Source organism: Euphorbia lathyris, chromosome 3, assembly GCF_963576675.1.
Source record: "Euphorbia lathyris chromosome 3, ddEupLath1.1, whole genome shotgun sequence".
In the NCBI taxonomy this organism is placed as follows: domain Eukaryota; kingdom Viridiplantae; phylum Streptophyta; class Magnoliopsida; order Malpighiales; family Euphorbiaceae; genus Euphorbia; species Euphorbia lathyris.
Window position 1 is genome coordinate 23,278,420 of NC_088912.1, and position 23,626 is coordinate 23,302,045.

Below are 23,626 nucleotides of genomic sequence, written 5' to 3' on the forward strand. Positions count from 1 at the left end.
TCAAAATAAAAAAAATTATCAAAATTTATAATATTATAAGCAACTTTAATTCTTCAAGTTTTTAGTTTTGATGTCCTTTTAGATGTTTTGTTGCGAGATGGAAAGTGAATGTTTAGACACCCATTTGTAAATATCAACGGTTAAACTGACAGTGATCAATTGAACTTTCTGTTTTTAAGTCATCACGGCCAAATTGACAGTATTAACCTAAAAATCATTGATTTTGCTAACACCGAGGACCTCAGTCCTCTTTTTGCAATAAATTTTTTTTTATAGACACTCATTTGCAAAATAGTGAAACTATAAAGGTTATTTTTGGAATTTGCACTTATTATTATGAGATAATGCCGAAATTTGTCCCTATTCGGTTTTGGAACTGCAAATTTATTCTTGATGTATAAAATTGTATATCGACCCATGACGTTTTCAAATAAGATGAATTTTATCCATACATAATGGAAAATTTGGACGGGCTAATTTGACTGTTGTTTAATTGTTACATCAGATTTTTCAAATACCAATTATATCTAAAATATTTACTATGTTAACAACACAGTTACATCAAACTTTTTAAATATCAATTATATCTCAAATATTTACTATATAACAATGTTACAAATAATTTGTGAAAACCCTAAGAGCATCTCTAGTGGTGGGTGTATCCAACCACTGCCACCTCATCAATATACACTATTACAAAACACTCTCCATATTATAACACTCTCTTAAGTAAGTTTTATTTTGTTTTTGACAAAGTAAGTTTTATTTTGTTTTTTCTACCATAGGATTAGCTTACTTTGTCAAAATTCATCACCATCCAATGGTGGAAAAAACAAAATAAGGCTTACTTTGAAAAACCAAAGTAAGTATAGCCTAACCAATTAAATAATACAAAAAAAATCTAATAATTTAATTTATATGTTAAATCTTGATTTTTAGAATAAAATTATAATTAATTTTGAAATCCATCCCATATTAGAAAACAAATTTTGCCGAGAAGATAAAATTGAGTAATAAATAATAATAAAAACTTCAATTTATGGAACACTTGGGTTTGTATTTTCTATGATTGTGTGTCTTGAAATTCGCAGAAAAGATGAGCAACGCGCAGTTGAGCAACTAAATGTGACGTCCTCCTCTCCCTATGCGACACATCAGTGCGTTGTTTCCCTTCTTCCATTGAACTGCTCTTTTGTTTCACACTCTTCAAATTTAAGAATACTGTCCAAATATAGATACTCATATTTTTTCTATCCTAATGGTTAGATACACACTTTCATTCTTTTTTATTTGCAGATCAGTCCCTTTTATAAACCACTAGGAGTGCTCTAACAACTAAGTCCGCACTTATAAATTAATCACAAAAAAAGAAAATATCAAACTTTAATTGCGTTAGTAACACATTTACACTAGTCAAAGTGTACGAAACTATTTCAGTCTATTACTAAAACTTATTAAAGGTTTGATATGACAGTCGAACAATGTAAAATTGATCTTCATTAGAAGGACAAACTTGTACTTACAATTTCATTATAAATCTATACTGCTCCAAAAACTATATATGCAAATTTGTACCATTTTATAAGTTAGACCTTTGTTTACATAGTATCAGAATCACAGTTCAATGTGAGTTCACAGTATATAATTTTGTTTTGGTATGCTGTAATGAATGAACAATGTTGCAATCAACATCCTAGTACAGCAGGTTAAAAACAAAAGCCAATCAAGATTCGATGAACGATGAATGTGAACATTCAGAATTTCAGATATAACCCACTACCTTCTTTTTTCTTGTTTCTGTGTTTGTGGTTGTTCATATTTTCCACATTTTTTATTCATTTTCATGTTATAATCCTTTTGATTTTTGATATTGTTGTCTGGTGATTGATTAAAGTCATTGGTCAATGTTGTCAGATACACGTGTCAATATCATATTCCATAGGCTCACGTGAATAGTTTAGGTTACAGAATGCAGGATGTTGAAATACATTTTCTCAAAGTGGTAAGTTGTATTATTGACAAGTTCCTATCCGAAAGGAACTCCTTCTTCATCAAACCAGGCAACACATATTGAAACTTGTGTCTGTTTGGTAATATATCAGCAAATTGTTAATGGCTACAAATTAGAGGTGAAAATTGGTTCGGTGTGATTTCTTTTTGGTTCGTAAGGGTATCCACCGCCGGCAGCTCGGTGTAAGGGGGGAGTTTGACCATAGACAAACTCAACCCCCAAGCATTGGTAAAGCTACGAGAAGGTTTCAGCGTGGAGTGTCGAATGGAACATATCAACGTACGCTAATGGTAGAGGTCGAGTTGGTATAAGCAACACTATACGTGAAGGGAGACGGATGTCTCCGTAGAGGGAAACTCTACGGACATTATGGGGTCGGCGAATGGCCATAGTGCGTCCTCATTCTAGGGCGAGGTTTAACCACAAGGAGACCCTCCAAGACGGAATAACGACAGACGTATTGACGAGACGCTTATAAGGGGATAGATCCCTTCGTTAGGAGTTCGCTGACCGACACTTGAGGGAGAGTCGAGGCGCCCGCGGAGTTTTAGCCAAACTGAATATAATTATTAACTGAATATTATAAAAACAGAAAAAATTAGGTTCGATTCGGTTCAATTACTAACCGAATAACCAAAACATTTAAATTAAAATTAGCAATTTGCTAGAGATGAGACGGTGGGAGATCAGCGGCACACAATGATTCTTAAAGAATAGCCAAATTTGAGGATATAGAAAAAAATATTCAAAATGGTTTTTGAATCCATTAAATATTAGGGTTGTAACCCGGAGCCGAGTTATAGCCTCCTCATGCTTGGCTTGTTGAAAAATTGACAAGCATGAGCTTGAGCTTAAAATCATGCTCGTAAGCTGTTTGTAAGCAACTCGTTAATTTTATCACAAAACTATATAGTTATGAAACCTATAAAATTAAAATTTACATAAGTGTAGCTATAATCGAGTCTGCTCATAAACCTTTGAGCCGAGTTTCTCCATGTTCAAACTCACCTCGTTTATAAATCAAACTGAACACAATCAAATCGAACCCCAAACTGCTCTTGAGCAACTTAACTCATTCACAATGCTATTAAATGTAAATCAAATAGTTACTAACCCTTGAGCAACATTAACCTAATACTATTTTGCATGGCAAATATGCTACATATCAGGCCTGTTTGGCTGAGCTGTTAGCTAACCGTTGTTGTTGTTGATATTAACGATTTGCAGTTGCAGTAAGCCGTTTGTTATTAGTTGTTTAATTATTAGTGTTTGGTAAAATTGTAATGAACTGTTGCCGTTACTATTTAAAATGTTTAAAATGAGCATGTTTTAAATTAATCAACAAATAAATTACAAAATAAAAAATGTATTATACAAATTAATAAAAGTAATCTAAATAAAAATTTTATTGAACACAACAAAATATTGTTTGCTCGATAATTATGTTATAGAAATAGAACTAATGTTAAAGAACAAATATACCGTGTGGAAATAAGAAGGATAATTTTATCAATAACAAATAACTACAAACAGTTGTTCGTGAAAAGCTCCAAAACGCTGCAGTTTTCAGAGAAAATGTTAAATACTATGGTTTTATAGACATAATCAAAACGCTATATTTCCTGCAGTTTGAAGTGAAACGTTAAATGTTCATCCGAAAAACTGAAGCAAACACCCCAGAGGTATAATTTGAGAACCTTAATTAATTAAATTAATGCTTCTCAAAATCCATAAATCTTCTCCCAATTAAACCACAAGCAAGAGCCTCATTAGGTATCCCACCAACATGTTGAACCCCTTCAGCAAAAACCACACCCATACCCAAATGTAAATGTGGTTCAATATGACAATGAAATGCCCAAACTCCTGGATTATCTGCTACAAATCTCAAAGCAGTCCATCCATGTGGAAATACCATAGCTGTGTTTCTCAATGCTGGATTTTTCAAATTAAATTTAATCTCATCTTCTTCTCTGAATTTTCCTTCTCCATATCCTAACACCCAAAAATCATGCCCATGTAAATGCCATGGATGAACTTCACTTGCACCATTCTTTAACATGTTTGCATTTTGTAGTATCACATCCACCGTCGACTTGTAATCGAGCCTGTAAATATTAGTGTCAAAACGGGTTATCGTTAAGAGTGAGCAAAATCAGGGAAAAAAATGAAATTATAGTTCGGTTTGGTTTGGTTATGTTATCATTTTTGCTATGAAATAATTTGTTTTTGGATTCGGGTTTTTTCTATAAAAAAGGAAAAACTGAACCGAACCAAACTAGCTAGATAATCCTGCTAATACATTTTATATATAAGTACTACAGAAAAAAGTATTATCAAAATCACTATATAACAAGTTTTTTAGTATTATTATAGTTGTAAAATAGGATAAATTATATACGTGGTGTACAATTTTACCCTATTTCACAATTTAGTATATAACTTTCAATTTTCCATATAAAACTGTATAACCTTTCAGTGACTTTCCACTAAAGTGTACAACCGGTAATTGTGACCGATCAATATGCCACGTCAGCAATTTGACCTCCTTAAAAATCAAAAGTTGTTGGTCAACACGAAGTCAATGTGAAACGTCAGCAATTTTGACTTTTAGAGAGGTCAAATTGCTGACGTGGTGCGTTGATCGGTCACAATTACGGGTTATACACTTTAGTGGAAAGTCACCAAAAGGTTGTACAGTTTTATTTTATGTGCAAAATTGAAAGTTGTACACCAAAATGTGAAAAATGACAAGGCTATACACCATCTACGTATGTAATTTACCCTTGTAAAATAATATCATTAGTATCATTATGGTTATAAATATAATGAATATTAGTATTAGTAAAAGTAATATGTTTAAAAGTGAACAATTTAAATGTATTAGTATTATTAATATTGGAATACAAAATTGAAAGAAAAATTATTTTTCTTAAAAAAAATTATGTTCGCTTTTTTACCCAAATCAAACCGATTTAGTTCGGTTGAATCAAACCAAACAGAAATATAATTCAGTTCGAATAAGTTCCAAAAATATGCACATTTCAGTTTAATTTTGTTCAAATCGATACTTATCTATGCTCACCCCTAGTTATCATGTGATTTATATATACCACATTATTATATGCAATATAAATACAATAAAAAAATAAAAATAACGTCAAACAAATTGTCTCTCATATTATCGTATAAAAAGTTGATAGCGTTACCTATAAATGCCACTTCCGGTAGTGGTGTTAGGGTTTGGCGGTGGTTCCATCACATTATAATTTTCAGCAAATTTCTCTGGCGGATTTGCTTGATCAAAAGCGTCTTTAAGACGATACTTCATTGAACCTAAGTATGGAGTTGTAGGTAATACAAGGGAAACATTGTTGATAGCCCACTTTGTATAACCGTGAATCCTATTTTGGGTGTTTAGTAGGATAATCCGACGGTCGTGTTTTTTCGGAGGTTGTGGAGTCCCTATCCGAGCAAAGATTCGACCCGAAAACGTTTTTGCACGTTGAAAGTCATCCCATTTGGGGGTGATGGGAGGGGGTAAAAAAGGCGGGTTTTGAAGAGGAGTTTTATGGTAGTTTAAAAGGGTTAGGGCTTGAGTTGTATTGGAATTTCTTGCCACTTGGCCTACTGAAACCCAATAATTGCCTATCGTTTGATTTGTGGTAATTAGTACGGAGTAGCTCTCGCCGGAATATATGTACAAATCATTGGTTTCAAATGGTTTCACGTAATTTCCATCAGCTTCTACCACCACCATCTTGTGTCCCTACAAATTGATCACAAGTTGTAAGTCTAGAGGTGACAAAATTATGCACGCCCCAAATCGATAATATGACACGAAAGCGACATGTAATTAAAAAAAAATATATTACTTACAGAAATGGCAAAGTTGAGAGAAGCAAGGGCAGTGGTACTAGCAATTCTGAGCCTGTAAATTTTATTTCTTTGCACATTGAGGATTGGTGGTGCACATTGCTCACCCCCTTTTAAATGGCATTTTTGCTTGCTGAATTTAGGAGCTATAGAACAATTATATTGTCCTCTTCCATTTATAAGAAGGCTCTGAAATTTAATCATTCAAATAATATTTAGAATTATTTAATTTTCAAGTGAATAATAAATTCATAGTGCTTATCTTTATTTTTCGTTCTTCAAACCGGACATTTTGGTGATGAAAATTACATTCTAAACAACTTTAATTTTTGAATTTTTGGTATGTAAAATTATTTAGGTGTTTTTTTCTTAGAAGAGATAAAATGGTTGTTTAAAGAGATTTTTTTAAAAAGAATTGTGATTAGAAAAATCGAAAATGTTGGTTTCACGGAAAATATGATTTTCAGCAATTTTAATTTTTAAACTTCTTAAAATTGAGATCGTCATTGGTTATTGGTTATTTTTACTTGGTCAATGATAAAAAAAAAATTTATTATGTTAAGGAAATGCAAAATTCAGGAGCTATAAAATCCAATTTCAAGTTAAGGACAGTAATGAAAGTAGAGAAAAAATTGAGGGGCCATAAATATAATTTATCCTTAATTACATCCATGGATCACCTCCACTCATTTAAAATAAAACAAAAAATGCGTAAATTCTTAACAAGAAAGTCATGGTTGTTTAACTTTAATTTCACTTGTAGTCCTATTTAGATATGTCCAAATGGTCTAAATATCCGTCCGACCCATCTAGACCCGTGTCTCTTAGACCGGGTTTATATAATGAAAACTGATCTTAGGTCAAGTCCGGCTTAAATCCATTAAAACCCGTCTATATTTTGAACGAATTTGTGATTGATAAAAATAGCACAGCCGACCCACCTTATTAATATTAATTAGAGATTTTATATTTTTATAATTAAATATTTACTTTTAAGTATGAATTTTATTTTTTATAACTAAAAATAATGTACATTTTTTGTTAGGAGTCTTATATAGGTAGGGTTTGAAATTTGATTTTTAAACCTGAACCCGTCTAAATTAATAGTGGATATGACTGGATTTGAGATGAGAATTTTGACATAAAAGCCCATAGGTCCACCGGGCGAATCCGGTCCAATCCGGCCCATGGACATATCTAGTTCTATTGTCCGAAAACAAACAAAACATTTGCGAAAATACTACACATATTATGTCATCAAAATTTTGCCGCATTATAATGTATTTATTTATTTTTATTTTTTTTGAAGCAAAATGTATTTATTTTTATATGGCTAAATTTTTAGTGGAAAAATATATTTTAAAAAAAATGTAATAACATTCTCATTTATGAAATTTTTGTGCTATTTCTGATAATAAGAAATGGTAAAGGCTATGCTTATTTTGTTTTTAACAAAGTAAGCCTTACTTTGTATGTTTTCACCATTAGATTAATTTTCTAATCCATCATCCAATGGTGAAAACACACCAAATAATGTTACTTTGTCAAAAACAAAGTAACAATAGAAGGCACAGAAAACTGAATGCAATTAGCTCTAAAACTATGAAATTAAACAATAAAATGCAATTGATTGGATAATTAATAATTTAATACATCAAGTTGTGCACATGGCACCCAACATATTTTAAATATTAAATAAAATAATGTATATTAAAAAGCTGTGGTTAATTTAATTAGTAGGTGGATTATCATAAAATTAAAAATTAAGGAGGGACCTGACCTGAGGTTCACCAATCCAACGCATAGGATTGGAGGAAAGACCCACTTCTTGATGATGAGAACTTTGGTGCCACCAATCACTCAATAGAAGGTTAATCTCGTCATTATAATGGAACGGCTCACTCTCTCCTTCTGCCACGTCTACAATCAGCATCCCATAAAGCCCGGCTGATCTTTGCATTCCGTAGTGTCCATGGTAAAAGTATGTTCCCGCCTGCACTATATCTTAAAGATAATTAATTTATAATCTCTAATTAAAAGGTCGAACCTTAAAGGGCTTTTTTTTTCTCTGAAAAACCTTAAAGGTTATTTGATTTAAACTTGGGTTCTTTAGATAGAAGTCATATATACTAACAATAAATTGATCCTTCATGTATCAAAAGTAGACCTTGCCATGGGCCGATGAGCCCGCCCGCCCGGCCCGAGTCCAGGCCTATTTAGCCGGGCCTGGACACATAAAATTAGTGTCAGGCCCGGCCCGGTCCAAGCTCGATTAAGCCCGCCTCGTAAATGGGCGGGCCTGGACTATGTAAATACCCGGTGGGCCTGGCCCGGCTCGACCCGTTATATATATATTTATAAATTTAATTATATAAATTTTAGATAGCTATATTTTAGTGTTATGTTGTAATTTTAGATAGTTATTTTTTATTGTTATGTTGTAATTTTATTTCGAACATAACTATTAGTTTGTTATATTTTTCTAAGACTTATTAACTATTATGTTTATTATTTTTTATTAAAAAAAAGTTAGTATTTTATTTTAATTGATTTTTTTTAATATAGATATGGGCTTGGATGTGCGGGCTTGGGATTCCTTGTTTAGGCCCAAGCCCGGCCCGGCCCGAGCCCGAATCTAATTAGTGTGGGCTTGGGCTGAGCTTGGGCTTATCAGGTTTTATCATAGGCCCGGCCCGAGCCTGGCCCAGCCCGACCCATGCCGAGGTCTAATCAAAACATCACAATTTATTCCACAAATGTCAAACAGTTACTGATTTTTTTTAGGAATCGGTTACTGATTTTTTTTACTATTTTATATATATATATGTCAAATTGTCGTGATGTTTAACTGTCAAAAAAGTAATCTTCTCAACAAAAAAAAAAATGCCAAATTTTTTTTAGATGAATAAGTATGAATTTGAACCCCTTTCAAAAAAAATAGGTATGAATTTGAATAAGTTAAATAAAGAATCAAATTTTCAAAAAAAATAAATAAAGTATGAATTTTAATATATATATATATATTTGTGAATAAGTAATTAATCAGTATTTAAAAAAAACTAATCAATTCCTACCAAAAAAAAACTAATCAATTAGGATTTATAAAAAGAGAAAATGGTGGAAAAAATATATTAACTATTGATTCAAAAAACAAAATATTAACTATTAACAAATAAAAACGTGGGTATTCAATTTGATAAAATGAAAAGAGAATTAATCCAATTGATAATATTAAAAAATAAGGCTGATTTAATTTTAAATACTCTTTAAAACTTGTAATTTTGTGTAAATTTCTCTTTAAACTTTCTCCGCAAGCTTATTATTATTGGGTCAATTACATGAATATCATAATTAAGTACAAAATTACAATTAAGTCATATTACCAAACTTAATTATTAATATGTCATTATTCTCTATATATTATGTTTACACCGTAATTTAAAAATTCTAGAGTCCAATTTATAAATCATAAACCCTAAAAAATATATTCTAGACTTCTAATTTATAAATTCGAATCTTTAAAATATATTAAAAGTACTGATTTTACTAGTTTGACATAATCCAAAATTATGACTTGACATAGTTGTAAATAATTTCTAAAACATGAATTTCTGTGTAATTTTCCCTATTATTTAATCCTTATATAGACATGTATGGGCCGGGCTGGACCGGACCTAACGGGTTTTTAGGCAAAAAAACTTAGTCCAAGTCCAGCTCAGCCCGCTATTAATTTAAGCGGGTTTGGACCGGATTTAAACATCAAATCTCAAGCCCGGTTCATATAAACCCACCTAGGAATATTTACATAATTTTTAATTAAATAAAATAAAATTTATACCTAAAAGTAGATATTTAATATATAAATTCATTAATTTATTGATTAATATTAATAAGCGGACCGGACTGGACCGGCTCGTGCTATTTTTATCAATCTCAAACTCGTCCAAAATATAGACGGACTTTAGCGGGTCTGGACCAGTTTGGACCTTAGATCAATTTTCATTGTCCTAACCCCACTTAAGGGACATTGGCCTGGACGGACCGGTCGGGTACCCCGACCCGTGAACAGGTCAATAGACCTAAAAATTAATGTTTCTTAAAAATCCTAAGGTAGAGTTTTTCACAAGACTTTTAGTATATTAGTATTGTTTAGGCAGAAATATATTTTATAAATTCATTGAAACACAATTAAAACAGAAATTAATTAAGGAGATGAGAAGATTAAGATTGACCTTATCAAGTAAGAACCGATAAGTAAAAGTTTCTCCTGGATTTATCGCACATTGTGATATTGAAATTGTGCCATCCGCCCACGGTGTACCTAACTGTTCAAAACTCAAAAAAATAAAAATTCATACGCAAAAAAAAAAAAAAAATTATTTTTATTTTATCAAATTTCTACTAAAATTAATATAATTTTGTAGATCCAGATATCATGAATAAAACAAAACACTGATATTGATCACATGCCATGCACAATGTCTGTTTCAATGTATAAATATATATACACTTGATGTTAATTATAATTTATTTACTTTTTTATTGTTCACAACTTGCTTATAATTTATATAAACTCGACCGTTAAATTTAAATATTTATAGAAATGGTATTGGAGTCTCTACTCTGGCTTCTTTCTTCAATTGATCAGTAGCTTCAAATCTAATTAAGGTTTTCAGAAGAGAGTAATTTATAACCCCTATACTTAATGTTAGATACAGAATTAACATGATACTTTTCTACCCTTTTGTTTATCCAAAATATAATGGTTAAATAACTAAAAAAAAAATAGACAGAATGAAAAAAGAGTTAACACTGATAAAAGAATAGAGACATTATAGTGTGTTTTTCAAAATAAAAGACTAAACAGTGTGTTAGATAAAAAGAAGAGAATTAATAAATTATTTACTTTTTTTAACACAAAACTACGTAGTTTTAAAAACCTACAACTACTTAGTTTTACATTTTTCAATTTATAGAAATATGAATACCTTTATTTAAAAATAATAATTAAACTAAGCTTAACGAGCATGTTCATAAATGTTATAATCGAGCTTGTTCATAAGCCTATAACCAAGCTTGTTCACGAGCTTTTGAGTCGAATGCTCAAACTCGACTCGTTTATAAATCGAACCGAACACTGAACGACGAACCGCTCATGAGCAGCTTGGCTTTACAGCCCTAAATCCAGCTGTCATAATAAAATGAAAAAAAAAGACAGAATCAAAGAAAAAAAACCTGTCTGATTCCATGCCAATGAATAACAACACCTTCAGTAAGAAGCTTGTTGGTAAGTTGAAGATGAATGGTATCACCAGCTCTAGCTCTAATGGTAGGTCCAGGGAATCTTCCATTGATTCCTATGACAATGTTCTCCACACAATCTGGAGACCAGAACATATACTCTACTTCCCACTTGTAAAAATGTCTCAACTTATCTGATCCAAAACAAAAACATGTTTCTTTCAAACACATGAATAACATAAGAACCAGTTTCACCCACTTTCTCATCTGTGAAAATTGCTAGTTCTAACTACTACTCCCAGACTCACTACTTAGTTTTATAGTAACTATGGTTACCAAATTATCAGATTTGTTTTTGGATAAATTAATAATAATAATCCTTACATGTTGGAATTTTTTTTTTTTTTTTTTTTTTGAACATCATAAAGTGTTGGACTCCACTTGATGTCACATTGTTATTCCACTTTTTTAGTACTTTGGATTTGTGGTTTTTAATACATGTTCCTTTTTTATTTTTTCTTTCTTTCTTATCTGTAATCAATTATCTTTTTTTTAATATTTTTTCATAGATATATACATATTATGTGATGCAGGGCTGATTAATGACGGATTTAGAATTCACTCACAATGTATTTAAGGTGCTATACGATGATTTATGAGTGTTCAATTGATACTTTTTAAATGTTCTTGCAAAACTATTAAAGTTTTGTACACGGTTTTTATATGAAGTTTCAGACATCTAGTGCTCCCTCTAACCCTCTTTGTATCTATCATTGAGGGGAGCCACAATAATACTTATGGGATCATATTAGGGGTGGGCAAAAAAACCGATCAAACCGGTAACCGAACCGAAAACCGGTAATCTAAATCGGAAAAAACAGTTAACCGAACTGGTGGTTTTCTTAATGGTTAAAAAAATATATTGGTACCGGTTTCAGTTTCGGTTTTGGGTTAGAGTTTCAAAAACCGCGGTTAACGGTTAACCGAACCGTTTAATAAATATAACCAATTTTTTTAAAAAAATTAATATATAATTATATAACATATATTATATAACATAGATTATAAGATTAAAAAAAAGTCTTTAACATAGATTATAACCTATATTAATATAAATATATAACATAGATTATACTTGAATGTAAACTTGATGGATTAATATTGTAATAAGCACTTTAACGAAATATTATTTACATTTCTTTATGTTTTAAATGTAAATTTGATGGATTGTTTTTTAGTTCGGTACTTATGTTTGAATTTGAACTTTTATATGAATTCGTTTCGTTTGAATTTTTGAAATGTGTATTTTAATATTGTTTAAAAATTTAGGTTTGGGTAAAAATTATGGTTAACCGTTGATTTTTGGTTAATTGGTGAGAATTGGTTAAAACCCGTTAACCGAAAAACCTAACCGAAATTAATGGTTAACCGGTTGTATGGTTAACCGAGTGATATGGACCGGTTTCGGTTTGGATGGTTAAAAAACCGTTGATAATGGTTCGATTAATTTTTTTGCCTAATAGACCGGTTAACCGAACCATGCCCACCCCTAGATCATATAAAGCATATAGAGGGTTGAATATGTTGGATGGCTTATGGTTTTTGCCTTTGGTGTGAAACAACTCTTTATTGGTTTTAAAGCTCTTTTCTATCCCACATCGGATTGAAATGAAAGAATAAAGGGGTTTATATTGTCTTGGGCCTTATGAGCTTTTAAATTATGTTTAGTGGGTTTTGGCATATATACCACACGGACTCGCTCGTTCACGCGACGTCGGTCCGTCCTGACCGAGCCCGAATTTTATCTTTTCTCATAATTAATTTACCCTTTTGACTACTTCCTCAACTTATTAATTTTGTCTAACAAACAAAATCAGAATGATTTAGTCAGAGATTTTTCCTCCTATTCTTTCTCCACAAATATTATAAATCTGATTTTTTATCTCAGAAGTGAGACACGGTTTTTTCCTATCCTTCTTCTTCTCTCAATCACTTTTCTGGGCAATTAAAACTTCTTTGTTGTTCCACTGGTTTGAACTTTGAGTGCACAAGTTTCAAACCCTTCTGTGTTAACCTTGGGGAGCGAACGGACTATCAGATTGCACCTCTGTCTGCCGAAATCGCTTTCAAGGCAGTGGTACTACCCACGGCACAGTTCGATTTCAGATAAGTTTTTCTGTAACCTAAAATTCTTTCTTACAATTTGAAAGCGACCTCTTTTCTTCTAATTATGTCTGCTCGTGAAAATCAAATCTCTGATTTTAGAGTTAATTTTTTATTCCGCTGTGATTAATTTTTCTTCTTGACAGACAAGATTGGTTCAAGTTAAACGACTGTCAAATCTAGCAAGTGAGAGAGAGAGAGAGATTCACGATTTCTTTTCTTTCTCTGGCCAAATCGAACATATTGGGATCTATAGAGAAAATGGGGGTCAAAACTGCAATCGTTACATTTCAAGATCCTAAAGCACTTGAAATTGCATTGTTGTTATCTGTATATACTGGTCAGTTGTTTACACCTATGAATTTTATTTTCCCCATAATTTATTTTATATGGTTTCAATATTATCAGGAGTTAATTTGGATTTTTCATTACTTGGTTGAGCTTGGTTATTGATAGAGTTAGAAACAGTGCATGTTAATGTGGGTGGTTCAACATTCTGTAACCCGAATTGGTTGGTGCTGCTTTCATAATTTTGCACTGCCTTTTTCCAAATCTACTCTACATAAGGTGAAGAGCATCATTCTTAGGTGGACTAGTGTGTTACAAAATACCTGTAAGACTCTAAGCATCCAAGTGAGTCTTTGGATAATAAATAGGCTTTCAATTTCAGAATTAAATATTAGTGGTTCCAATATGGTTAGGAAACCTTGTTTCAGGGTGGTAAAGTTAGCGAAATTTATGAGACAATGCTTATGTTAGTTGAAACTTTGCCCAAAATTGAGTGGTCTATTTTCTATGTGGATTATTTTAGGGTTTTATTGGTTCATAGCATACTTGTAAATATTGCTGCTTTTGAACATTGAAAAAATCTATGTTCAATGTGCCAAATTTGAGTTCAAATTGTTTATGGATTAGTTGGTCCTTCTGTGCATTGTAACTTATTGTGGCATTTCCAATCTTAATTTTGCGTGAGATGTAACTATCCACTATTTTATGTGTCTAATGATTTAAAAATACAAAAAACTTTGTTTTGATGTTCTTTGTGCTTGTTGTCAACCTATATACCTCCTAGTTTTCAATTAAAAATTGAAAGGGGATTGCATAGAAACAGGTTAAAAGCCATTTGGCCCTTCAATTATTAGTTTGTGGTAAAATTTGGCCCAACATGAACTTTTTCATCTCAATTTGGGTGGAAACTTGTATTTCTCAGCTCAAAATGATATTACATGCTGGTGTGTCTCCACTTTTCATGAATTACAAACCAACATGTCTAGAAGAGCTGACATGAGATGTCAAAGAAATGACAAGCTTCGACTCAAATTGTTCAACAACACTTTTCGGCCAAATAGACCATTGCATTGAAGTTGAATGCATGTTAATCCATGCTGAAACTGTTGAAACCAAAAAGTTCATATTGTGCTACTTGACAATTATATCAAGTTAAAGAGCCAAAATTGACCTTTAATAGATTACCTCCTTTTTATGGTTGAATTATTGCTTGAGGAAGCAGTATCCATAACCTGGAAAGTGCAAGTAAAAAAAGAAAAAATCTTTTCCTAAATTGTACTGCAATGCAGAATTCTTTTGGCTGACCCATTGATCTCACGGTTTCTGTAAATTTTATTATTATTAATTTTTTTTTTCAAAATCGACGAAACGGTGCTTAAAAGAAATATGTCAAGTATCCTGAAAAAGAATATGTGGTATTCTATCTTAGATTTATTTGCTTATGTAGATTGTGATGTTTTTTAATACTCTTAATGCTTGATCTAGATGCAGTTTCTGGCAAAGGATTAGTTTTTGCTTTGTAAACAATCAAGGTCAATAGTTGCTACTGGGAGTTATAATTTTCTGGTGTCAGTTATTTGTTTGATGAAATACAATCTGTACCTAAGATAATATATTGCAAACATTATAGTGTTGTGATGGTCTTGCTTATCTGATTTGTAATTCTTTTCAGATGTTATGATCAACCACCTTGCATACAAGGTTAATAAAAAGTAAATTATTTGCAATGATGCAGAGAGCAACTATAGTAGATCAGATCATTACTATAACTCCATCCCACTGTTGTTCTTACTAGGAATGAGACTTTTTTGTGGGAAAATGGTATCTAGTTGATGATCTTTTTTTATGAACACTATTTTGTGAACTTTGTTAAAAATAACGCTAATACCTCTGCTTCTGCTTACTTGTGTGAATCTATGGATGTGAGGCATGGTAGATTAGGACACATAAATTTGCTTCCATCAAAGGGTTGGAAAATGTGCATGTTATTGATGTTGTTAATTGTGAAAATAAGTCCAAATGCTCTGTGTGGGTGTGGAAGCAAAATTTGCAAAGAAACTTTTTTTTTTCTTTTTCTTTTTTACCCGTTGAGAGTAGAAGTACAGAATTGCTTGGTTTAATTAATTATGACTTGGCTGATTTCAAAAATTCTGTTAGCAAAGGTAGTTAGAGATATTATATGTCCTTTAGCAGATGTGATTTTTGGCATCAAAATTACTAAAACAGAAAATGGTTCTCATTAGGGAAGTCACATTATGTTGAAAAATTGTTGATAAGGTTTAACAGTTTTTATGTGGTTCCAGCCAGAACTCCTTATGATCCTAGCGTAAATATCACAACTTATAAGGGAGGAAACAATATTTCTCAAGAAGAATATTTTAAGATCATAAAGTAGTGTTATGTTCCTAATGAACCATACTAGACCTGACATACCCTATGTCGTTAGTAGATATACTCAATGTCCCAATGATGAACACTAGAATGCACTTTATCACTTACTGAAATACTTAAGAGGTACCATGAATTATTGTTTGCACTTTACTAAATTTCCTGCTGCTTTAGAAGGATATACTGATGCAAATTGGGTATATAACAATGATAAGGTGAATTCCACCAGTGGCTATGTTTTTGTTCTAGTGTTTTGGAAATCATCCAAGCAAACCTGTATTGCTCGATCAACCATGGAATCTGAATTTATAGCTCTTGAACTGGCTAGTCAAGAAGCAGATTGGTTGAGGGCTCTAGTGGCAGATGTTCCGTTGTGGGGGAATTCTTCTGCACCTATTTCAATGCATTGTGATTCACATGCAGTTATTGGTACTGCAAAGAATAGTGTCTACAATGGAAAGAGAAGACCTATTCGTATTAGACATGGAATTTTGAAACAACTCTTGAAGAATGGGGTCATTGCCTTAGACTATGTGAGATCGGAAAAGAATCTAGCAGATTCTTTTACCAAAGGGTTACCTAGAAGAGTCGTACTTGAGTCGTTGAGGGGAATGGGACTAAAGCCCATTGACTAAAGGAAATATGGTGGGCACCACTTGTGGTCAAACGAAGCCATATTGTCCTTGGTATGCACTATACTTCTCCTATTCCTATGGCAAATAATAGTGCGTGTGTAATCCATAGCCCGTTAACTGGTGGTTCATGATCATGGACTTGATGGATGTGTCTTGAAGGTTGAGTTACGAGAAACTCTTAATGATCTCATTTTGAGATCACCTACTTGAGTGTGGAGGTGGGCCGCCTTCTATGAAAGACTTGGGCAGTCTTTCTAGAGCACTCATGAGACCCAAGGTGTATGCATGGCCTTCAAAAGCGTTATAATCTTTTATCGCGGAACAGCAAAAGTTTTTAAGGTTATTTACGTGTTGTGGGGGTCTCAGATGAAGTTTTAGAAGTTCAAGAGCAATTCACTTCTAAAACGTCATTATGTTGCCTCATCTCACTACGTATCAATTCAATCGAAAGACATTGATACTTAAGTTTTCCATAACCTTATCCTATTCTTTTTATTTGCCCAGAAAATATCTTCCTTATTCTTATTTAAAATGTTTTCTATAAAGCCATTTGTGGGGGATTGTTGGAAATGGCTTATGGTTTTTGCCTTTGGTGTGAAACAACTCTTTATTGGTTTTAAAGCTCTTTTCTATCCCACCTCGGATTGAAATGAAAGAATAAAGGGGTTTATATTGTCTTGGGCCTTATGAGCTTTTAAATTGTGTTTAGTGGGTTTTGGCATATATACCACACGGACTCGCTCGTTCATGCGACGTCGGCCCGTCCTGACCGAGCCCGAATTTTATCTTTTCTCATAATTAATTTACCCTTTTGACTACTTCCTCAACTTATTAATTTTATCTAACAAACAAAATCAGAATGATTTAGTCAGAGATTTTTCCTCCTATTCTTTCTCCACAAATATTATAAATCTGATTTTTTATCTCAGAAGTGAGACACGGTTTTTTCCTATCCTTCTTCTTCTCTCAATCACTTTTCTGGGCAATTAAAACTTCTTTGCTGTTCCACTGGTTTGAACTTTGAGTGCACAAGTTTCAAACCCTTCTGTGTTAACCTTGGGGAGTGAACGGACTATCAGATTACACCTCCGTCTGCCGAAATCGCTTTCAAGGCAGTGGTACTACCCACGGCACAGTTCGATTTCAGATAAGTTTTTCTGTAACCTAAAATTCTTTCTTACAGAATAGGCCTAGTCCTTTAACAGAACTTCAAGCGTTACCTATACATTGCTAGGTTAGCATACCTTCTGCCCCCTCGATATACTACTAATGTGTTGACTTCAGATAGAAATTTAGGGGATATTTGTTTACTCCATTTTCTATTATTATTTATCTTTTTATATTAAAAATGAGAGTTTTAAGTGTATAGTTGAGGAACTATGTTGTTGTTTTATACATGAAATCATTTTTTTCAACAGCAAACCACATGTAAACCAAACAGGAACAGTGTCATCCATGGGATCAAAGACTCTAAAATTCTTGAGGCCCTTGTGGTACATACCAGCTTGCTTTGGTTGAGTAGCCAGAACTTTAATCGAATTGAATTTGAAACGGATACTAAACTCGTAGTGGATGGCATCAATTCATCTACCTTAGACTTGTCTGAATTTGATTCTTTGATTCAGGGTTATTGGGCTATCCTAGTCCAAAATCACACTTTTAAAATTTCTTTTATCTATCGTATAGTGAATAAGGTTGCCCTTCGTTAAAAAAAAAAAATTCATTCAAGTGGAAAAATATATTAAGTAACACTTTGACTCCACTATCCACATCTCTCAAGAATGCTATGAGATATGGCTAACTGCTCTCCAAACCACCAACTTCAACCAAACTCACATCCAACATAATCTCCTACCAATTTTTCCCAAACTAATTCTACATGTACTAACTCAATTAAATTAATTAATTAATTAATCAAAAATTAGCCTAATTAATCAAAAATCAATTTCTTCCAAAACAAAAAAAAATCAAAAATTATTTAATTAGGCTAAGAAAAGTATTTATACGGAATCAATCCTAATTAAAGTATGAGTGTAACATCTTCTCATTATAATATTCTTCTTATTATAATATTGGATTAATACGTATATATGCTTTTGTATATATGTCTATATATCAAATAAACAGCTAAATACATTGATGATGGTACTAATAGCGCAATATCTTCACCTCACATGTCACCTCAACTATAAAATATCACATCAAATCTTTTAGCGACAAAAAAATTTTCTACTAATTTTTACGTACCGTTTCTCCAAATTTGTCGCTAAAAAATGACCATACTTACAGATTTACCGACGAAAATCGTCCCCTATTAAAATTCTTTGATTTATTAATTTAATCGTCTCATATTATTAATTGATCTTGTATTAGTGGTATGATGATGAGAGTAGCATAGTTACGCAAAATAAGCTAATCGTTCAAATAAAAGTATATTTATCTATCATTAATTAATCAAGACATACTCAGTTGTTTATTTGATATAGGACATATATATTAAAACAGATACATACATACATGTATATATACTAACTTATAATATTCTTCTCATACAATATAGGGTCGCCCTCCCATTAAAAATTGGTTACAAATTCACTATAAAGATAATTAAATTAAATTAATATTGGCCATATGTTGAGGGCAATGATAATGTGCTATCGGTTTCCACTAAACAAGAAAATATTTACTCATAATTATTCAAATTCATGGGCTTTTGCAGTAAATATTTACTTTTTGGGCTCAATAATAATAATAATAATAGTTTTCCAATTTTGGTGGGTAAAATTACATGTTGGTAAGCTAAATGCAGAATTCCAAAAGTATGAAATAAATTAATTGAATGTGAAGGATTGTAATAAATTAGATTGAATTCATTAATTTGTGTAGGAACAATTACATAAGTGCATATGAAAGGTTTCACCTTTTGGCATATGAATGGTAATAAACTTCAGGTTGTGATGATCGAAGACAGAGAGAGGAGAGAGACTTAGAGAGAAGAGTTAGAGAGAGAAGATTTAGAGAGAGAAAGGGAAAGAGAAAGATGGAGAAAAATTGGAGGAAGGAAGAAGACAATGACATTTTAGTAATTATACAAGAGTAAAGAGTGTTTTTGTACTTTCATAAGGAGTTGGCCCCACTTTTTATAATGGATAGGATGAAAATGATGATGTGGCATGTTGACTTTGGGTTGACCGGTCATAATTACCGACTGTACACTTTAGTGGGAGGTCACCTGAAGTTTGTACACTTTAGTGTGCAAAATTAAAGGTTGTACACCAAATTGTGAAAACAGGTAAAGGTTGTACACCACGTATGTAATTTACCCTGAATTGGTTTCATAATAATGGTATCAGAGCCAATTTAACTAAGTAGTCTAAGATTCGATTCATGACAGTCCTATTTATTGATTTAATTGTATTATATGGTAATATAGACATGGATGGTCATATTGTCGAGTATGGCTTCTGGAACTCAGAATGGTACACCTCTCTCCCAGTTTGTCCGTAGCTCTTTCAAACGACGTTCTTTATTCGTATTGTGCATCGGCTCCACCCGTGCATTCGTCGTTCTGTGTATGTTGAAACCACCTCCTCTTCTATTGCCCCCACATTACGAATATGGTTTTCTTGGTAGTGCTCTGTGTGATTACTAGGTCCGACATAAGACCTAAAGTGTTGTTATGGTGGTGGCACTAGAACGCGCTCAGGGCTAATCTTGTCTCCTCGTTCGTTACACCTTATGTTTTCTTCACGAGCCGAATGTGGGATACACTTTTCACCGGCGTAGGCAATTGAGACTCCTCTCACGTTAACTGCTGCTGCTTGGGATGTTGACTTTTGAGAGAGAATCTCAGCACATTTCTCTAGAATCTTAGTAACCTCACTGGTGAGATCAACGATTCTCTCCTATAGGACTGACACTTTATTTTCCTTTTTAATGCCCTCGTTGTTAGCCATACGTGTTTGCATCATCATGTTCATGTATTTTTCCATGTTTCGTAGAGCCGTATCAAAATCGATTGGGGTCGACTCCTGCGGTGGAGGCCGATTGGCCCATTCAATGTTGCCCACCATCTCGGCCACGAAGTCTTTAGGAACTTCTGGTTCATTATTTTGGTTGTGACTCTGATTTTTGGCTTTCTTTTGAGTCAGAGGGAACTAAACATTTACAACTTTAAGAATTAAGCTCATATTCTTTAATGTTCACAACAGTGAACCCTTAACTAAGGATTTCATTCTTAAAAAAAAACTAAGACGAAACCATTAGTAAACGAATCCAGGTGTGTGAAAATTAAAGACCAGTGAGTTAATTCTTAAAGTTACAAAAGTTCACTGCCTTTAATCTTGAAGTTTTTTTTCTTTCTTAATTTTGAATATATAAATTTATGGCCAACGATTGGTTTTATGTTTTTCAAAAATAAATCATGTGGTTTGTTTTTACAAAAAAAACACTGTGTCATACGTCGTTATAAGAATTACGGAAAATGACATAACACCTTTTAACTTGATGATGTGGCAAAGGGTAAAATGGTCCGAATTAGTTGGGGGACGTATATAAGCACCAAATCTTATTCTTCTTCCCCCCCAAATTACCATTTCTTTCTATAAAGCCCTCAAACCATTTACGCACCATAAGAAACGAAGTCCAGACCATTCAAACATATTATCAAACACATAGAAAGCAACTTCTGATGTCGGCAGTTATATAAATTGGAATTAAAGAGAAAAAAACGATCGGAGGCAGTCATGTAAATTGGATTAAAAGAGGAAAAACAATCGAAATAGAGAACTCACATAGGTATTCAGCTGACGAATGAAGCTGGAGAAATTAGAATGCTTGAAATATTTAGGAAGCAATTGCTTCGAAAATTCATAGGCATCCCAGACTACAAAACTATCGCCATTTTCGTTCTACGACACAATTGAATTGGTCTCCGGATCCTCCACCATCTCGAACGTCTTCTTTAGAAACGGCGGGGGACAGGTCTCATGTAAACCCTCAATTGGTTTAGGAAAATACACTAAAGAAAAAATACACTAAAGAAGATGAAGACGACAACGTTTTAGTACCAAAACCGTAAGAATCAACAGTACTAACTCCAGTAACCTCCTCCTCCACCTCGTGATCATCCTTGATCTCTTCTTTGACGGTCACTAATTCGATAACCTCCTCCTCCTCCTCTTCATCTAGCGTCGACGCTGATTCATTAAACTCCATTGAACTCGTAGTTGAAGAAGGGGGCCCACCGTCAGCGCATGTGTTGTCCTCTTTCCGAGGAAGGACTTCGAGAGGTTTGTCCGGTGAAGTTGGAATTGTTGATTCGTTAAGTGGTTTGGACAAGGAAGTAGTGGAAAAGGAGGACGGAGAAACATTTCCAGCGTCGGCGGAAGAGTTAGTACCAGGAGGAACGACCAATTTGGGGGGAAGAAGAAGACGATCTGGTGCTTATATTCGGACCATTTTACCCTTTGCCACGTCATCAAGTTAAACAGTGTTATGTCATTTTCCATAATTCTTGTAACGGCGTATGACACGGTCCTTTTTTTGTAAAAACAAACCACATGATTTATTTTTGAAAAATATGAAACCACATGGGTTTTTTTTTGGAATTTACCATTAAAGAAATTAAAGTGAAAAATAAATCATCCAGGTGTGTTTCTGACTTTAAACTGATGAGGACATCTCTACCACCATAGTCACCAAGGGAGCTGAAGAGAAGAAGGGGGCAGAAGTCATATGGCACGCCAAGCCATATTCCACACGGTGTTCCACTAAAAAAGCCAAGACGAGTAAAGTCCAGGAGCAGCCTGACACGGCGTGTCACCTCTCACACGGTGTGCCACCAGACTTATTTAACTTATATTATATGCTTTTTATCTACATAAAACAAAACAAAAATTTATTTTGTGGGCCAACAACAACAATAATATATTGGTAAAAATGATTATACTAATTAATGCGATATATTAGTTAACTTATAATAAATTGAGTCTTTACAATTTATACTCATTTTGTATTATTAATAGGAAAAATTACAAAAATGAGTCAAGTAGGAGGGTCATTTACATATTTAACCCATTTACTCAACATACTACATATCTAGACTTTTTTTGTGTGACTTTTTCATAATACCCCTAACCTTCCCACTTCCCCTTACGCGAACGTTCTCTCCCCTCTTCTCCTTGGGTGCGCGAAACGGATGTTGGCTCCTCCACTAATGATTCCAAGACTTTTGATCTTTCTATCTTTCTTTAAATTGCACGAAATCTGCACCATTTCTCCAAATCACAATGTATTTCTCGTTTTCCTCTCTTCATCTCTTGATTCTGCAACTTCCTAATCCTATAAAACTAAGTCATGGTTCTTCATCTTCCTATTCATGCTCGTTACTTGGTTTCTTTCCTCTTATTACCATCAAAGAAATGGTGATTCTACGTTATTTCCATCATTTTTCCCAATTTATCATATTGTTATTAACTCCGCCTGTGAGGGTCACTTGGTGGCCTTTACAGCCGGTCCCAAGCCCGGACAAAGGAGGAGGGTTGCGGTAGGTTTGTGGCGGCCAGCGTAAAACTTAGCCACATCTTATGACATGAACCATAATATAAATACCGTTGGGGCGTTCCCTACTCAGCGACGCGCTGCACTTCCTAGACCCGGGTGTAGTGATAAATGTGCAAGGGTTGCTAGGTCGTCGCCCCGAAGCGGCGCGCCACCCCAGGACCCGGGGGTGGTGTCAAATATGCAAGGGTTGCGGGTAAATAAGCTAGTCCACGGTAATGGTAGGGGTAGGGGTAAGGGTAGTAGGTTACGCTTTGGGACATGGAACATAGGTTCTTTGACAGGAAGATTAGCTGAAATTGTAGATGTTATGAAGAGGAGGAGAATAAATATATTATGCCTACAAGAAACCAAGTGGGTTGGAGCCAAGGCTAGAGAGATAGCTCCTTGGGGTTATAAGCTTTGGTACTCAGGAAAGGATAAGGGTAGAAATGGAGTAGGTATTCTTATTGATAGGGAGTAT

The 23,626-nt window shown here is 33.4% G+C and overlaps 1 protein-coding gene across 1 annotated transcript; it reads right to left on the minus strand.

Moving 5' to 3' along the window:
* Positions 1–3,449: 3,449 nt before the first annotated feature.
* Positions 3,450–11,463, minus strand: LOC136221859 (L-ascorbate oxidase-like). Its single transcript, XM_066009314.1, has 6 exons — positions 11,123–11,463; positions 10,120–10,212; positions 7,668–7,880; positions 5,891–6,076; positions 5,221–5,780; positions 3,450–4,119 (listed from the first exon to the last, which is right to left on the minus strand). Exons 1-6 carry the CDS (start codon positions 11,393–11,395, stop codon positions 3,723–3,725), a joined length of 1,722 nt encoding a protein of 573 aa, XP_065865386.1. The 5' UTR covers positions 11,396–11,463; the 3' UTR covers positions 3,450–3,722.
* Between the last annotated feature and the right edge of the window lie 12,163 nt (positions 11,464–23,626).